The sequence below is a fragment of the Mustela nigripes genome, chromosome 2 (genome assembly GCF_022355385.1).
Source record: "Mustela nigripes isolate SB6536 chromosome 2, MUSNIG.SB6536, whole genome shotgun sequence".
NCBI lineage: Eukaryota > Metazoa > Chordata > Mammalia > Carnivora > Mustelidae > Mustela > Mustela nigripes.
In genome coordinates, this window is record NC_081558.1 from 7,226,291 (window position 1) to 7,241,961 (window position 15,671).

The 15,671-nt window shown below is 52.1% G+C and overlaps 1 protein-coding gene across 2 annotated transcripts in view; it reads right to left on the minus strand.

Moving 5' to 3' along the window:
- Positions 1–15,671, minus strand: part of OLFM2 (olfactomedin 2) — a 60,191-nt gene continuing 44,520 nt past the window's right edge. For both annotated transcript variants that reach the window (XM_059388954.1, XM_059388953.1), the window contains exons 2-6: positions 4,177–4,326; positions 3,075–3,221; positions 2,619–2,838; positions 2,170–2,276; positions 1–1,131 (exon numbers count right to left, since the gene is read on the minus strand). In XM_059388954.1, the coding sequence (XP_059244937.1) occupies positions 454–1,131; positions 2,170–2,276; positions 2,619–2,838; positions 3,075–3,221; positions 4,177–4,326 (1,302 nt within the window). In that variant the 3' untranslated portion in view covers positions 1–453. The remainder of the gene's footprint in view (positions 1,132–2,169; positions 2,277–2,618; positions 2,839–3,074; positions 3,222–4,176; positions 4,327–15,671) is intronic.

Below are 15,671 nucleotides of genomic sequence, written 5' to 3' on the forward strand. Positions count from 1 at the left end.
TCAAATGTCAAAGGTCCCGTTTATTCCAGCAACCTGGAAAGAAAGTGTAAATTAAAAAAGAAACATTCATGCACTCAAATCCTTGAAGGGGAGGAGGGGACTCAGAGGGAGGGCCTGGGGGGGGGGGGGGGGGGGGGGGGGGGGGGGGAAGAGAGGGAGCCGGAGCCGCAGACAGGGAAAGAACTGGAGAGTCAGATCCATGAAAAGAAAGAGACAAGGGACATCAATAAAAAGGCGGAAAGAGTGAAGTATCAAAATCAGAGACCAACAAAGGAGAAAAGACACAGAGAGAAGCACTAGTAGAAATACGGGGGCAGAGAATGAAAGCCTGGCGAAAAGGGAGGGAGAGGGGAAAAATGGAGGGGAGAGGGGGTTGAGAGAGGGCCCGACAGAGACAGAAAGCTGGAGGGACCCCCAGCGCCCCGGCGCGGGCAGCCAGAGCTCCCGCAGCCGCTAGGGGTCCCCCGCGGTGCTGATGACGTGGAAGAGGGTGACGTTGTAGAGCACCTGGTGGCCGTTGTTCCAGGTGTAAAGGGCCCGCTCCCGGGGGTTGTAATCCAGCATGGAGATGTGGGAGTACTGGTTGTGGAAGGGCACGTCCGTGTACTCGTAACTGGACGTGTTGGTGAAATAGGCGAAGTAGACCTTGGCCCCGGCCAGGTGGGAGTTGGTCACGTAGAGCACACCGCAGATCATGAAGGCCTCCCCGGCGCTGCGCTTCGGGTAGCCGGTGTCCCAGGAGCGCACGACCTCGAGGGTGTGCGGGTCCAGCCGGCTGACCACGATGTTGCCCGCGTTCTGGTTGGTGGTGTACACGGCCCAGAGCCCGCTCTCGTCCACCATGAAGTCCATGTCCGAGAAGCCGCCCCAGGAGTAGGGGAAGGTGTTGTTGTAGCCGGCCCCGGGCAGGCTCCGCTGCACCAGCACCGAGCGCGAGCGAAAATGGTACTTCACCACCACGTTGCTCTGGTACTTGTTGTAGAAGAGGGAGCCGTTGTACACCACGTGGCCGGTGCCCGCCCACGGCTGCGGCAGCAGGTGCTGGATAAAGTTCTGGCCTTTGATGAAGTCCCCCAGGGTGCGGAACTCCAGGACCCGCCGGCCCTTGTAATAACCATCCATGTACCAGACCTACAAGAGAGCCGCTCGTCGCTGCCCCGCCGCCCCGGAACCCAGCCGCCCAAAGGCCCCAGCAACCACATGGGCATCACCCGAGGTCATCAGGGAGCCACAGTCACTAAGTGGTCAGGAGTCAGTCGTGGGATGCCCAGTGGCTATTCCTGACCGGTCATAGTCCCAGGAATGACATCATTTGATCGGGAAACACCACTGGTCTGAAAACAGACACTTGTTACCCAAGGATCAGAGGAAGTCGCGGTCCATGGTGACTCGCGGGGCCCAGGAATTCACCACTCATTGGAGATGGGATGGTTAGTGGCCACTGGACAGGCCTGGGCTGACAGGGTCACTTGAATTCAGCCCTGTAGCCACAGGATGAATGACCTCGCCTGCCAGCAGCGGCTCCTCTCCCATCGCCACCTATGGTCGCCATGTCAGCAGGCGTGAGTGCCCCCCTGAGCACTGATGATCGGGCCAAGCATTTTAAAAAACTTTCATGCCAACGCAATCATGACCATTTTGAAGGTACAGAGATTGAGGCTCAAAGACACTAAGGAACCTACCCAAGGTTCTCTAGCTAAGAATTAGGGGGCAGCAGGATGCAAATCCAAGTCTGATTCCCAAACCCAAGCTCTTCACCACTTGGGTGAACCACCATAATCCCGGGGAGTCCAGTGATCCTAGTGAGACACTGGCTATTGACGACCTCTAGTCTGTGACACTCAGTGACGGCCTGGTGACCGGTGTCAGTCACTAGGATAGTCACTGGACAGTTAGTGGGTGGTTCCTGTGGGTCAGAGGTGATGGGCATTCGTGACCATAGAGACCACTGGAAGTCTGAAGGTCAACAGACTTGGTTATTCTCGGGGCTGGGAGGTCCTCCATCACCTGGTGGTTGCTAGACAGTAGAGGGCAGGGCCAAGGGCCCTGGAGATCCTAGGACACTTCAGGCTACAAGAGAGGCACTGGTGTGGAATTACTGGGCACCTGTGGGCAGCCACAGGTTGTCTCCCCCAGGGTCTGACCCTCAGAGTGGGCACAGTCACTCACCCGGCTATCCGCACTAGGGGCCATTGTGTCGGTCATCCAGGAGCCGAAGCGGGACCCCATGGCCCGAATGGTGATGGGGTTACTGACCCCAGTCAGCTTCCCACAACCTGGGAGGCAGGAACAGGGTAGATAAGGGTAAAGGACGGAAGGAGCCCAAGTGGAACAGGGCAAGGATCACATGGTATGATCCAACTGGGAAGAGCTGGGACCAGGGTAAGGGGGGATCCAGAAACCTGATCCCAAGATGGAGTTAGGTTGCAGGTAAAGGGACTGGGAGTCAAGGGTCAGGGCCATTTCCAGTTTGGGAGTCTATTTTAGGCATTGGATAGAGAAGTCAAAGGTCAAAGCTGATAAGTTAGAGATCAAAACTATGTCCGGCTTTTGGGCCCCCAGGGGGTATTAGGGATGAGCATGGAGGTCAGGGGTCAAAGTCAAGGGTCAAGGCATACCCAGCTTCTGGGCGCAGGCATGGAGCCGCGCCTCCAGGGCCATCACCCGCTGCTGCAGGTCCTCGTAGCCGTAGGCGCCCATCTCCTCCTGGATGGCCGCAAGGCTGCTGGAGAGATTCCTCACCTCCTCCCGCAGGCGCACGATGGTGCGCGTGTCCGCCTTGTACTGCTCCAGGACTGAGCTCAAGGGCAACAGCTCCGACATCCTGTCCTTCAGCTCCTGCCCACCAAGAGGGAACCCTCACTGATCATAACCCCTGACCTTTGACCCAGCCTTTGACCTATAACTTCACCCACCTATCTCTGATGCACACCTGGCCCTTGACACTTGGTCCACAGTAGACCCTGGAGCCCAGCATACCCTTGGTCCTTCCCGGACATGTCCCCACTCTCAGAACTAACGGACGCCGATCCCAATTCTTCCCGTGGCCTCTGACCCGACCCAGAAGGACCCACCTGGAAGCTCTTGGTTGAGAGGGACCCGTCGGCTGCCCGGAGTCGTGCGTCCAGGCTTCTCATGAGGGTCTCCATGCTGCGCACGTACTGGAGGTCACGGTACGTCCGCAACTCAAGGACCTCCATGGACTGGGAGACGTTCTGGACCTAGGAGCTTAGGAACGTTAGGGAGAGCCAGGCTCCTGCCCTTCCCGAGCCCTGAGATGCCACAGATGCCTGGTGGAGCTGGACGGAGGCCAATGGCCCCCAGTCAGTTCTTCACACAGCCGCCAGAGGGAGCTGTTTAAAAGGAAGACCCTGGGGGCCAGTCCTGCCTCCTCACCATGTTCATCCACTGGCGACCACCAGCCCCTTTCCTCTCATGGACTCTAAGCTCCTTCCCTCCTCAGAGCCTTCCCACCTGTCGATTCCTCTACCCCGAGCGCTGCTTCCCCTCTTCTTGCCACGCTGGCTCGCTCATCCTTCCCACCTCATCTCCAGCGTCACCTGCTCAGAGTGGCCTTCCCCGACCCCCTGCTTCCAGCAGCCCCCCATCCTTTCTCCCATCCTTTCTCCCTGGTTATCTTCTCCCCAGCTACACCTACCACCTGGAACATTCTTACTCATCTGCCTCCTTCCGGTGAGATCCTCACGAGCAGACCCAGTGTCTAGCTTGTCCCCAGCGAAATCCCCAGTGCCCAGCATTGGCCTAAATTAGATGCTCAGTAAGTGCTTTTCAGCTATGAATGAACTGAATTCCCTTGCCCTGTGTGCTTCTTGGGTTGGAGGGTGAGACGCCTCCTCAAGGAACACAAGACATTTTCCTCAGCAGGTGAGTCTGGGGAGCTGAAGAGCTGAGCAGGGCGTGTGTGGTGAGGCCCGAGATCACACATGGGAGACTCGGATGCGGTCTGTCCCGTCCCCACACAACCCTCAGCTTCTCCAAAGAAGCCCCGAACAGATATTGACTAAAATATCCACGTGAAGGGGAGCCGGGTGATCCACCAGCTCTGAACAATCTGTATGGCTAGATCTAGCCCCCAGCTGGCCTGGATGGGAGCCGAAGGCAGGGTGGGAATTGGGAGATTTTCACGGTCTTCTGGGGAACCCGGAAAGTTCTTACCTTCTCCATCAGCTGCCGCAGCTCCCGGCTCCGACCATCGCGGGAGCAGGTGCTCTGTGCGGGGATCACAGCCGTGCAGATGCATTTCCCGTCGGGGGCCTGAGCCGAGGTGTACAGCTGCCAGCCTTCCTCTGGACTTTGGAAGAGGGTCTGTAGGGAAGTCAGGGGTCAGAGAGCAGGAACCCAATGGGGGAGTCACCCTGCCCGTGCTGGAGGAGAAAGAGGACCCAGGGAAATGACAGATGCCCTGGAATGTGCTGGACTATGTGCCGAATACCTGATGCGTGTGATCCCAATCCCTCCTCAAGGAAACCCATTTTACAGATGATGAGACTGAGGTACAGGCTGTTAAGGAACACGGCGAGGAACTGAGGGTTTCGAGCCCTTCCGCAAGACAGGAATTCATTCTCTCCCACATGCTCACATCCACACAGCACTGCCTCCATAACTGTAAATAGGGCACAGACCCACTGGTATTGATCCCCAAACCTGGAACTCCGTCTCGGCTTTCCCAGAGCACTGTGAAACATGGATTCTGCAGACAACTCAGGGGCTGCTAAGTGCAACCCTACTGTTATTATCTCCCACCCCACCCCTGCTCCAGAGAAGCCCAGGTAAGATGATGGCCAAAGAGTGACAGAATCCTTATAGGGACTTCTAGGCCCTTGAAAAGAAAGCATCACGGCAGACTCCTACATTCAACTTCAGGTCAGTTTATAGGTTTAGAGGTTAGATAATTCAGGGATCAATCATGGCTGTTGCCCAAGCCACACTCCTTGGAACACTGGCCATCTTTCCAGGCATGCGCAGTGAGCAAATAAACCCAGCATTGCTGGGTAAAACAAGTTCCTTTGATGCAGGACTTATCAGAGACCTTGAAGGCTAATGTGCATCAGGGAACTCCAAAATTTTCTACACCTACTAGAAAATACAAGTGCCCATTCTATGCCTGGCATAGGGTCTGGGATAGGGCTAGGAAGAGAGGAATGAAGACAATGTCTGGCCGCTGCCTGTGGATGGAGGAGGCAGACATCAAACAAGTAACCCCCCCAATACTTCCAGAACTACTCACGGCAGTGAATGCTGCAAAGAAAGTGCAAGGAGTAACATGGAGTCTTCCTCAGGCTGGGGATTTCAGAGGAGGGACCCCAGAGGAGGGACATTTGAGTTGAACTTGAGGGATGAGTGAGCCAGGAGAAGGGAATAGGGGAAGGGACACTTTTGATAGCACAAATTCAAATCAATATCTGGAGGGATTTAAGAAATATTGCTCAAAAAGCACTAATTAGGGTTGCCTGGTTGGCTCAGTGGGTTAAAGCCTCTGCCTTCAGCTCAGGTCACGATCTCAAGGTCCTGGGATAGGGCCCCGCATAGGGCTCTCTGCTTCCCCCTCTCTCTCTGACTGCCTCTCTGCCTACCTGTGATCTCTCTCTCTGTCAAATAAATAAATCTTTAAAAAAAAAAAAAAAAGAAAGAAAGAAAGAAAGAAAGAAACATTGTTCAAAAAGCACTGAGTAGGGATGCCTGGGTGGCTCAGTGGGTTAAGCCTCTGCCTTTGGCTCAGGTCATGATCACAGGGTCCTGGGATCGAGCTCCACATCAGGCTCTCTGCTCAGCGGGGAGGCTGCTTCCTTCTCTCTCTTTTCCTGCCTCTGTCTACTTGTGATCTCTCTCTCTCTCTCTGTCAAATTAAAAAAAAAAAAAAAAAAAGCACTGAGTAATCACTGGATGGAACATGGTGGGCCCCCAGAGCCGGCCCCCTTGAACTTCCCCAGAACATTCTGGACTTAGTCATAAGTCTCAATCTTTTTGTTTTTATCAGGGCATAATGGTCTCCTTTGTTCAGGAAATATTTGGTAAGTTCCTACTGTGTGTCAGGCTCTATTGTGGACACTGAAAACACAGCAGTAAACAAAATGGGCAAACACAAAAGCTCTTCTAGAAGCTTACGTTAGACAAAGACAGAAATAGACAAGTAAATGAGTGATGAGTGCCACAGAGAAAAGTAATATAGGGAAGTAATGATGGGGGGGTGGTGCTGTGGTTGGGGGTTGCAATTTTAAGGTGGCCTGGGAGGGCCTCCAAGAAAGTGTCATTTGAGTCAAGGTGAGGGATGAGCCATGCAGATACCTGGGCATGTTCCAGGCAGAGATAAAAGCAGGTGCAAAGGCCCTGAGGCAGTACCATGCCTGGTATGTTAAGGAAACCTGGGAAAGGCTGGCATGGCTGGAGGAGGGAGAAAGGTAGTGGGGCAGAGGGAGGGAACAGGACAGCTTGTGAGGGACCTGTGGGCTATTGGAAGAACTTCACAGTTTTTCCTGAGGGAGGTGGGAACCACAGATGCTTTCCAACAAGGAGGGAGGTCACCAGATTCAGGTGCTCACCGGCGCCCCCTGGAGGCTATGGGGGGGGGACAGGCTGGGGAGCAAGAACAAGACCAGGGCCAATGAGACCACATAGGTCCAGGTGAACAGGATGGGTAGTGGCTGTAGAGGTGGGCAACGGAAAATTCTGGTCCTAACCAGGATGTGTTCCTACATACCTGGAAGAAATTTTGATAAAACCCAAGTGTTTTACAGAGAAACAAAGCCCCACAATAATTGTTCATTTGGACAGCTGTTAACTGATTGCCCCACAGAAGATGTTCCCATGAGCTGTAGCAGAGATAAGCCAGGCTGTGAGTTATGAGCAATGCTGGAGATACCAGCTATTAGCGCACCTTTTTTTTTCCTCTTCCACTCAATAAAGTCTTTTTTTAAAGCTGATTGTAATGTGAGCAACTGATGTAATTGTACAGATGAGCTTGACTTCTCCACTAATTTATAAGGGAAACAAACCATTCATAAACGCCATCTGAAATTATTGTAATTAGTCATTCTTTGTGCCTTGGGTTCACCCTTTTGAAGTTGGGGAGATCCCCCTTTTTACCAGTCCACGTCTCCTCCATGGAGCAATGAAGTCACCCACCTTCCCAGCCTTTCTCGCACACAGGGATGATACAGGTAGAGCCAACACTCATGGCTCCCCAGGCCTTCAGTGCAGCAGGCCCCCCGCCCACCCCCCAGCAGTCCCCAACAGTGCCACATAGGAGTTAGTGATAGATGTCAGCTGCCCTCTCACCTCTCCGGTAGGAAGGCTCTGATGGGCCTGCTGCAGACAATTCTCCAGGGGATCCCACTGGGAGCTGTGCTCCAGGTGCCCATGGTGGTGCCCTCCTCCTTAGCTCGCTCTGCATGGGGGTCCTTCACTTCCCCGATCGGTTCCTGGTGGTATCACCTCCTAGGTGGGTACTTGCACTCAACCCCCTCCACTAGCTCTGCTTCTGAGGGAGTCTCACCTAAGACAAGAAGGGGGGACCCAAGAACGCCTTCCGCCTCAATTCCAGCAGAATGTGAGACTAGCTTTGTCTCTTTTCATCACAAATCCGGTTCTTTAAAACAAAACAAAACAAAGAAGTTGGTGCCTAAGCACCCCCATCCGTGTTCCCTTGGCTCTGATCTCCAAGCAATTTGGACAGAACCCCCTCCCCCCACCCAAGATTCTCATTTGTGCAGAGACAATGCAGCCCAGTTCAACATAATTAACATCTCCTTTCTACAATTCCTAGTGTGTCCTTTGAAGCAAACAAGCCATTTTCTCTCAACATACGAAATATTGAATTGTAAAAGAGAACCAAGATTTAAGTGGCAAGGAGAGAAGGCCTCCACGGCTTTCCTAAAATAATTGTCTGCGTTGGACGCACCTCGCTGAAGTGTTCTCTGCAGCAGTGTAATTAAATGCCTGGGGCTTGGCTGCCAAATCTGAGCACAGCAGAGATCCCCGAGTTTCGCCTGGCAGGTTCAAGTTCAAATACACAATCAAGTTCACGTCCCCGGGAACCACTGGAAATGTCCTGAAAGGCTCCCTCTTGAAGAGTGCAAATGCCAGCTCTCTAACTGGGTTTAGCTTGGAACCTCGGTCATGAACTCTTGGAGGTAACAGTCCTAGGGACAGAGAATGGCCCATCTTAAGAAAAATGCTTTTAACAGCAGGTGCAAGAACCCAGGAACTGTCCAGGTACAGAAACCTGCGATCAGGTGGCCTGTCTCACCTCAGAAGTGGCAAATGTACTGGCGAAGCCAGCTGCTCTCTTGGCTGAGCTGCTGGTTCTGAGTTTGATATTCCTGCTAATGGGCTCTAAGCGGGTAAGCTCTGAGCTCAAGTAGCTGTTTCTCAAATTGTCTTTTCTGGCTGGGATTTCTTTCAAATACTTTTGCTGAGGATGATGCCCCAATTAAGCAGCAGTCCTCGTAACAGGTCCAGGACTGACACACAGGAAAAATTGTTCTCACTGTCACACCTGGAATCATCATCTCAGCCTCCAGCATTGCCACCTCCCTCTTGGTTCCAACACAGTCCCTGGTTCCTCCAGGGGCGGGGGGTAGAGGACAGCTATAGAACCTCAGGGAAGCCACCCGTGGAGAACTGGCCATCCGGGGTTAGCCAGCAGGAAGAGAGCGAGCGGCTGCCTCTTAATAAGACAAGGATATTATTGCATTTGAGGCCGGGTAATTTAATCAGGAGGCAGAAGTGGCTTGGAGCTTATGTATTTATTTGTACCCTGCCCTGTTCCAGAGGACTCCAAGTGGTTTACAAGGATATGTAAACTACCACACGATAGCTTCAATTAGATAGCTGAGAAGGAATTCGATGTTTCTGGACGGCAGTCTGCCAATCCCGAGCCAAAGCCTCAAGGTTCCTGCATTTGCATTTAACCCAGCCAATCCCAGAGGAAGAATTTAGCCCAGGGGAATCGAGTGGACCAGCATGCAAGTGTTACAAGGATGCTCATTTAAAGCACTGTTTCAAATTGGACCACTGGAATTACCCCCCTGCAGTGTTGGAGGGTAGGGGGCTTTTGCACATGCACAGCAGGGAATACTATGCAGCCATGAAAAGGGGAGTTTAGTGGCGATTTTTATTGTCATCTTCAGATTGGTCTTATCTTCTAAATTTCTTGATCCTTTAAAATTTTTTTTTTTTTTTTTGCAAGGGAGACAAGGAAGGAAGGGAAAAGTGGGGACATTGAGCCAGAAATTAGGCTAAGAACAACTCATCCCTTTAAAACCCGAACAACCAGCATATGGTCAGGCCATAAATTTGGCTCCAAGTTCCTTAGCAGCCAACTCAAAAAGGAAAAGCTGGTCATTTATGCGGCTCCCAGTGTCCCGAAACAAAACGCGCCAGATGCTCAGGGGCTGGCTTCCCTATTTTCGGTACCGAGAACAGGCAAGGATCTCTCCCACGATCCTCCCAAAAAGGAGTCCCTGTGATGTCACCAGCATCTCTCCCGGCAACACTCTTATCCCGGGTGGTGGGGGGAGGGGCAAAACAGGTGACGGGGATGAAGAGGCACAATATTCCAGTTATAAAATAAATAAGTCACAGGGATGAAAAGCACAGCATAGGGAACGTAGTTGATCTATTGTAACAACGTCATATGGAGACAGATGGTGACTATACTTCTCATCGTGAGCCCTGCATGAAGTATACAATTATCAAATCACTATGTTGTACACCTGAAACTAATATCACATTATATATTTTTTCAATTAAACAAATGTATGCCACAGGATACCTGGGAGGCTCAGTCGGTGAAGTGTCTGCCTTCAGCTCAGTTCATGGTCCCAGGGTGCTGGGTTCGAGCCCTATGGCAGGCTCTGTGCTCGGCAGGGAGCCTGCTTCTCCCTCTCCCTCTGCCCCTCCCCACTGCTCGTGCTCATGTGTGTGCAAGCCCTCTCTCTCTCTCTCTCTCAAATAAATAAATAAAATCTTTGGGGGGGGGTGCTTCTGACAGAAACAACTCATTTCCTTTAGATGTTTCTCACTCCTACTCAGATGGTAGAGCAGAGTCTGGGGGTCGGGCTGTCTGGGTTTAGGTCCTGGCTTGGCTACTGGCTCGTCCTCTTTCTGGAGCAAGTTACTTCATCTCTGATGAGAGTCCCGTGGAGCTGTGGCTGAGGCCATGGGATGAGGAACAGCCGCAAAAAGCCAATGTTGGAGAGGAGTTAGCCCCGTGGAAGATGGGAGATGCTTCCTCTGTCTTCAGCCCCATGTGGCTCAGTTGGCTCCCTGTCCTGGAGGGGAGTCCTGTCTCATCTTGGCCAGCTGGCAATCAACAAGTCTACACTGCTGGTCCTTGTCTCTGGTCCATCCTTGGGTCTTCCTGAAACACCTGCTTTTCCCACCTCTAGGTCCTTGCCCTGGCTGCAGCCTCTGCCATGAAGACTCTTGTCCCATCTCATGGCTGGGCTAACCCTTCCATTCCTGGGGGCTCTTGCATAAATATCTCTTCCAAAACCAGCCATAAGTAGGTAATTGGCAGGCATTGTCATTCGGGCCTTTGACAGGGGAAGAAACTGGGGCAGAGGGTTCAGACCTCCAGTCTACACCTCCATGCCTTCCCTTCCCAGCACTGCTTCAAGGCCTGATCACAGTGGCCATTAGGACCTCACGGGGTGGCCACTGGCTCCGCCTGCCTGCCTCTGCCCCTATCTGCTTGGCTCACCGACCACATTCCTTGGGGCCTAGCATGCTGAATGTTTGTTGAATGAATGACTGGACCGTGGGTGGCCGGGGGGGACAGAGAGCAAAGCCCTTGACAGAGCCACCATGCGTTTCCCGTTCCGCCACCGAAATAGCTTCTGTCTGTCCTCAGGAAGAATCAGAGATTGTGTGGTATCAGGCTGGGGACAGGCACCCGGCAGGCTCAGAAGTGGTCACAGCTTCTCCCTGACTGCAGGGACAGCAGAAGGGCCGTGATGAATACTCAGGGACATGTCTGCCACATCTGAGCCATGACAGGGGCCGTGTCCCTTCGGAGGGCTTGAGATAACACCAGTCTGCTCCTGTCAGACCTCGAGATATTGGGCAAATGCCCCCCTGAGTGATAAGCTTGACAGGTATTAAAGACAGTTATCAGCTCACCCGTGCCTCCAGAGCCTAAGCCCCTGGGGCTCTTCCTGAGACAGCCTGTGGCTGGGGGCGACTGTGAGCCCATCATTCATTCATTCATTCATTCATTCCCTCCTTCCCATCTTGCCCCAAGTGGCTATTCAGGCCAGTAGTGCAGCACAACCTTCTACTGTCTGAAGCCACCCACGCCTTGGGGACAGAAGACCCCGAACGCTTGAGCCCCAGGCAAAGCCAGGACTAATGTTCCAGGATGTCTTAGTCTCTGCCATCACAGTGCCAATGGGGACCAGTAATCAATGACTCCGACTCTCTTGGGAAATGCAGGAAGAGACCCAGGTCGTTCAGTCCGACTGACCTCTGCCACTCAAGTCCAAGGACAGTGTGGGGAAGGCTTGCCTTGTACAGGTATTTACACACTCAGTCCACTCCATCAGAGTGTGGCCTACACGGCATTAGAACCACCATGAATTCCTGCAGACAGCCCTAAAAGTAGGGTGTATGGGCAGGGGTTTGCATGAAGGCCATGGATTCTCATACCAGGGTCACGTCAGTCATCACTCAAGCTTGCATTGAGGAACTGCAAGTCCCCACCATCCCCACCCATAACACTGGAGGACACCCCATTTGAGAACTTTTGGGGTGGGAACAAACCTTCTCCTGAGCCTGCTGATTCTCCCAGGCCTCCTTTCTTGTCCTCTATGACTCCTGAGCTCTTTATCACCCCAGGGCCTTTGAACTTGCTGCTCACCACACAGTTGTCCAGGTGAACCATAATGCGGGCCTCCCCAGGGTAGATGCAATTAGGACAGGGAGGCCCGAGCTCAGGATCTGCTGAGGGGCCAGACCCGGGTGGAAGGAAAGAGGAGGAAGATGAACGATAGGGTGGGTGGACGGGGGTGTCATTTACTGAGATGGAGAAGGCTGGAGGAGGGGCCTGTGGCAGACCAAGGGGCAGGTGGGGAGATGGAAATCCAGAGTCCAGACTGACACGTGCATCTGGGGGCTGCCTGCAGAGAGATGGGATTTAAAGTCACAGAACGGATGAAGGAAAGGAGCAGACACCAAGCACCCCCACCAAGGCCTCATATTTTATTTAACACCCATAGAACTTGCCCTTTGCTATGGACTGAAAGTCTCTGTCTCCCCAAAATTCGTCTGTTGAAACCCCACCCCCAACGTGATGGCATTTGAAGGTGAGTCCTCTGGGAGCAAGAGCAAGCAGAGAGCTCCCTCTCTCCTCCTCCTCCCGAGGACACAGCGAGAGGGCGTGGTTTGCGAGCCCGGAATCCGGAATCCAGTTCTCTTCAGACACTGAATCCGCCCGCACACACCTCGATAGACCCTGTAGCCTCCAGGACTGTGAGAAACCACGGTTGGCTGCTCAAGCCCCTCCATCTGTACCCGTGTGTTCTAGAGCCCACACAGACTAAGGCATTAAGCTGCTTTACATGCCAAGCCCTCACAGCCTCCCCTGGCGCAGCGAGGTGGGTACCAACACTAGCTCCGTTTTACAGAGGGGAAAACTGAGGCACAGAGAGGCACGTCCGTTGTCCCAACCCACGCTGTGGATAAGTATCCAAGCCAGGATTTGGACCCTGACCTGTCAGACTCTTAAATCCTTGAATCCTCAAATCCAGAGTCTCAAATCTTAGCCACGATGCTCAGGGGAAAAGAGTCTCTCCCTCCGCGGAAGCTTGGCCTCAAGACTTGCAGCTCTGATCCACTCTTCCCCGAAAAGCCCGAGCTGGCTTTTGACATGTCACTTCCACATTGAACCTTTTGTGGCTCTAGGTGCCCTCCGCCTAAAGCCAGTCATTAGTCCTACCCTGAGGAGCCCAGCTAAATTCTGAGCCTCCCCACTTGCCTGTCTCTGCCCCACAGTTATTTTAGTTTCCTTTTCCTGCCCCTGGACGTTCCTCTGTACTCTGTTCTTTGCTTAGGACACTCCCCCCCCACCTTCACATGGGGAAAACCTGCTAAGGCCTTCAGAGAGTGGGGTGTTCTGGTTTCAATGCTTTAAATGGCATTTAAAAAAAAAAGATTTTATTTATTTATTTGGCAGAGAGAGAGGAACACATGCAGGGGGAGCTGGAGAGGGAGAAGCAAGCTTCCCGTTGAGTAGAGAGCCCAACACAGGGCTCGATCCCAGGACCCTGGGACCATGACCTGATCTAAAGGCAGATGTTTAATGACTGAGCCACCCAGGCACCCTTTTAAATGGCATTTTTAGTATTGCCCACACAAGACATACACACACAGAGTCCTGTGACCATGAGACAAGCCCGTTCTATGCACAGAAGTCCCTCAGCATCATTAAAGTGGTAGTAGTAATAATAATAACTAATAATAGCATCATCATCATTATCAGTAAAGCTGACATCAATGGCATACATCCTGTGAGCCAGACCCTATTCTGGGTGTTTTTGCAGCTAATTTTTCACCAATCCTCCTAAGAACCTTGTGCAGTCGAACCAAAATAAATGTTCAAGTCCTGGATATGCGGCTACCCCTTGTGAGTTCCGAAGCTGATCGCTTAGCCTCTGTCATTTGTAAAAAGGAGATCAAGACTGTCCTCTGCTCCCCAAATGTGCACACACACTTAGGTGTAAGCTGCTGGACAGCTCCCCCTTGCTCTGTATGGTTGGGAACTACATTTCCCACAGTGCCTTGCTCTCTGGCTTCCAGGAAGGTCCAGCCAATGGAAGGCATTCGAGGAAGACCTGAGAGTGGCAGGGGTATTTCCCTCCTTGCTGTGTCTTGTGTTCTGGCCTATCTACATCCCCTCTGTGGCTTCAGCTTTCACTAATAGTTCCACTCCTGGGCTCTGTACCACCTTTTCTATCTGACCCCAGATACAGGGGTCAGGCTCTCTGCTGTTGCTAATCTCTGGGTTTCATCTCCAATCCTTGTTTAGTTTTATATCTCTTCCATCATCTTTGTATCCAGTTCTCCAAATTAAAATCCCTACAGTTCCTCAAAGAGATGTTTCTTTAGTCAGACCCTGAAGGAAACAGTAGCTGCTCAATAAATGCATGCGCACAGACAGGGAGCTCTAGAGTTTGAACAGCACAGGCTGGTTTCAGTCTAAATTCCAATCTGTTCCTTCCTGTGCGACTTGTGGCAAGTAGCTTAACCCCTCTGTGCCTTTTTTTTATTTAATATTTTTTAAAGATTTTATTTATTTATTTGACAGACAGAGAACACAAGTAGGCAGAGAGGCAGGCAGAGAGAGAGGAAGGGAAGCAGGCTCCCTGCTGAGCAGAGAGCCCAACGAGGGGCTGGATCCCAGGACCCTGGGATCATGACCTGAGCTGAAGGCAGAGACTTTAACCCAGTGAGCCACCCAGGCACCCCATCTCTGTGCCTTTCTTAACCTTTCTGCTTTCTCATCTAGAAGCTGTGGTTGTAACAGCCAGACTTCACTCAGTTGTCCTCAGGTTGAGGAGTTAGAACATGTCAGGAGTCAACTGTAGCGCCCAGCACACTGCATGCTCAATCAGGAGGACCTTTTCTAGCAACCTGGAACCACCGATGTTCTAGAATAGTTCCATGTCCCCTGCTGACTTTTTCTAAATCATTTATTTATTCTGGAATAACTTTAGACTTAAAGAAAAGTTGTGAAGATCGGATGGAGAGCTCCCATATGCCCTCCACCCAATTTCCCCTGTTGATAACATCTTACATGCCCTGGTACCCTTGTCACAACTAAGAAAGCAACACTGGTGCACCACTATGACGAAATTTCAGATTTTATGGGATTTCCCCAGGTTTTCCACCAATGTCCTTTTCCTGGTCCAGAGTCCCATCCAGAATCCCACGTTGCGTTTAGTCCCCACATCTCCTTCATCTTCCTCTCACATCTGTGATCATTTCTTGGTCTTTCCTTTCTCAGGACCTTGGCAGTTTTTAGGACTAGTGGTCAAGGACTTTGCACATGCCCCACTGGCTTTGAAGGGCAGGAACCAGGTCTTAATTTCTCCCCGCAGTTCCCTGGCACACCGCCCGATGCCTAGCACACAGTGGCTGCTTCACAGACACTTCCTCCTAAGTGAATGAATACATGAATGGCAATCATTTATTTCTTTATTCTCCCACACCCCGTGTTCTGTAGGCATCCCTGCCAGAGGCTAGATCTAGAAAAGTTCACAGTGAAATAAAAGCTCTTCTCTTTTCAGAAGGGTTCCTTTTTGATCCTTTCTTTGTAGACATCAAGGATTCATTTCTTTAATATTTAGGGGTTTTTGTACCAAAGAGAAGCAGCTACATTTGCATCAGACGTCTCATTTTTCAAGGCAAGGGAGAGAGATCTTTCCTGCAAGATGGGTTTCTTCCTTCCCCAAGCTGTCACTTGATTTCTCTGCCTCTCCCTCCCCAGCCTTTGGGCCGCTGGCAGGGGCAGAGTGGGGGTTTGGGGCTCTGGAATCATCCATACTTTGATGTCCTCTCTGTCACAGCCCAAGGAAGCTTAATTAGAACTCCACAAAGTTGCCGAGACCAAACCAGCCTCAGGAACTGGTGCAGGAGCCTGGCTGGTGACGGAG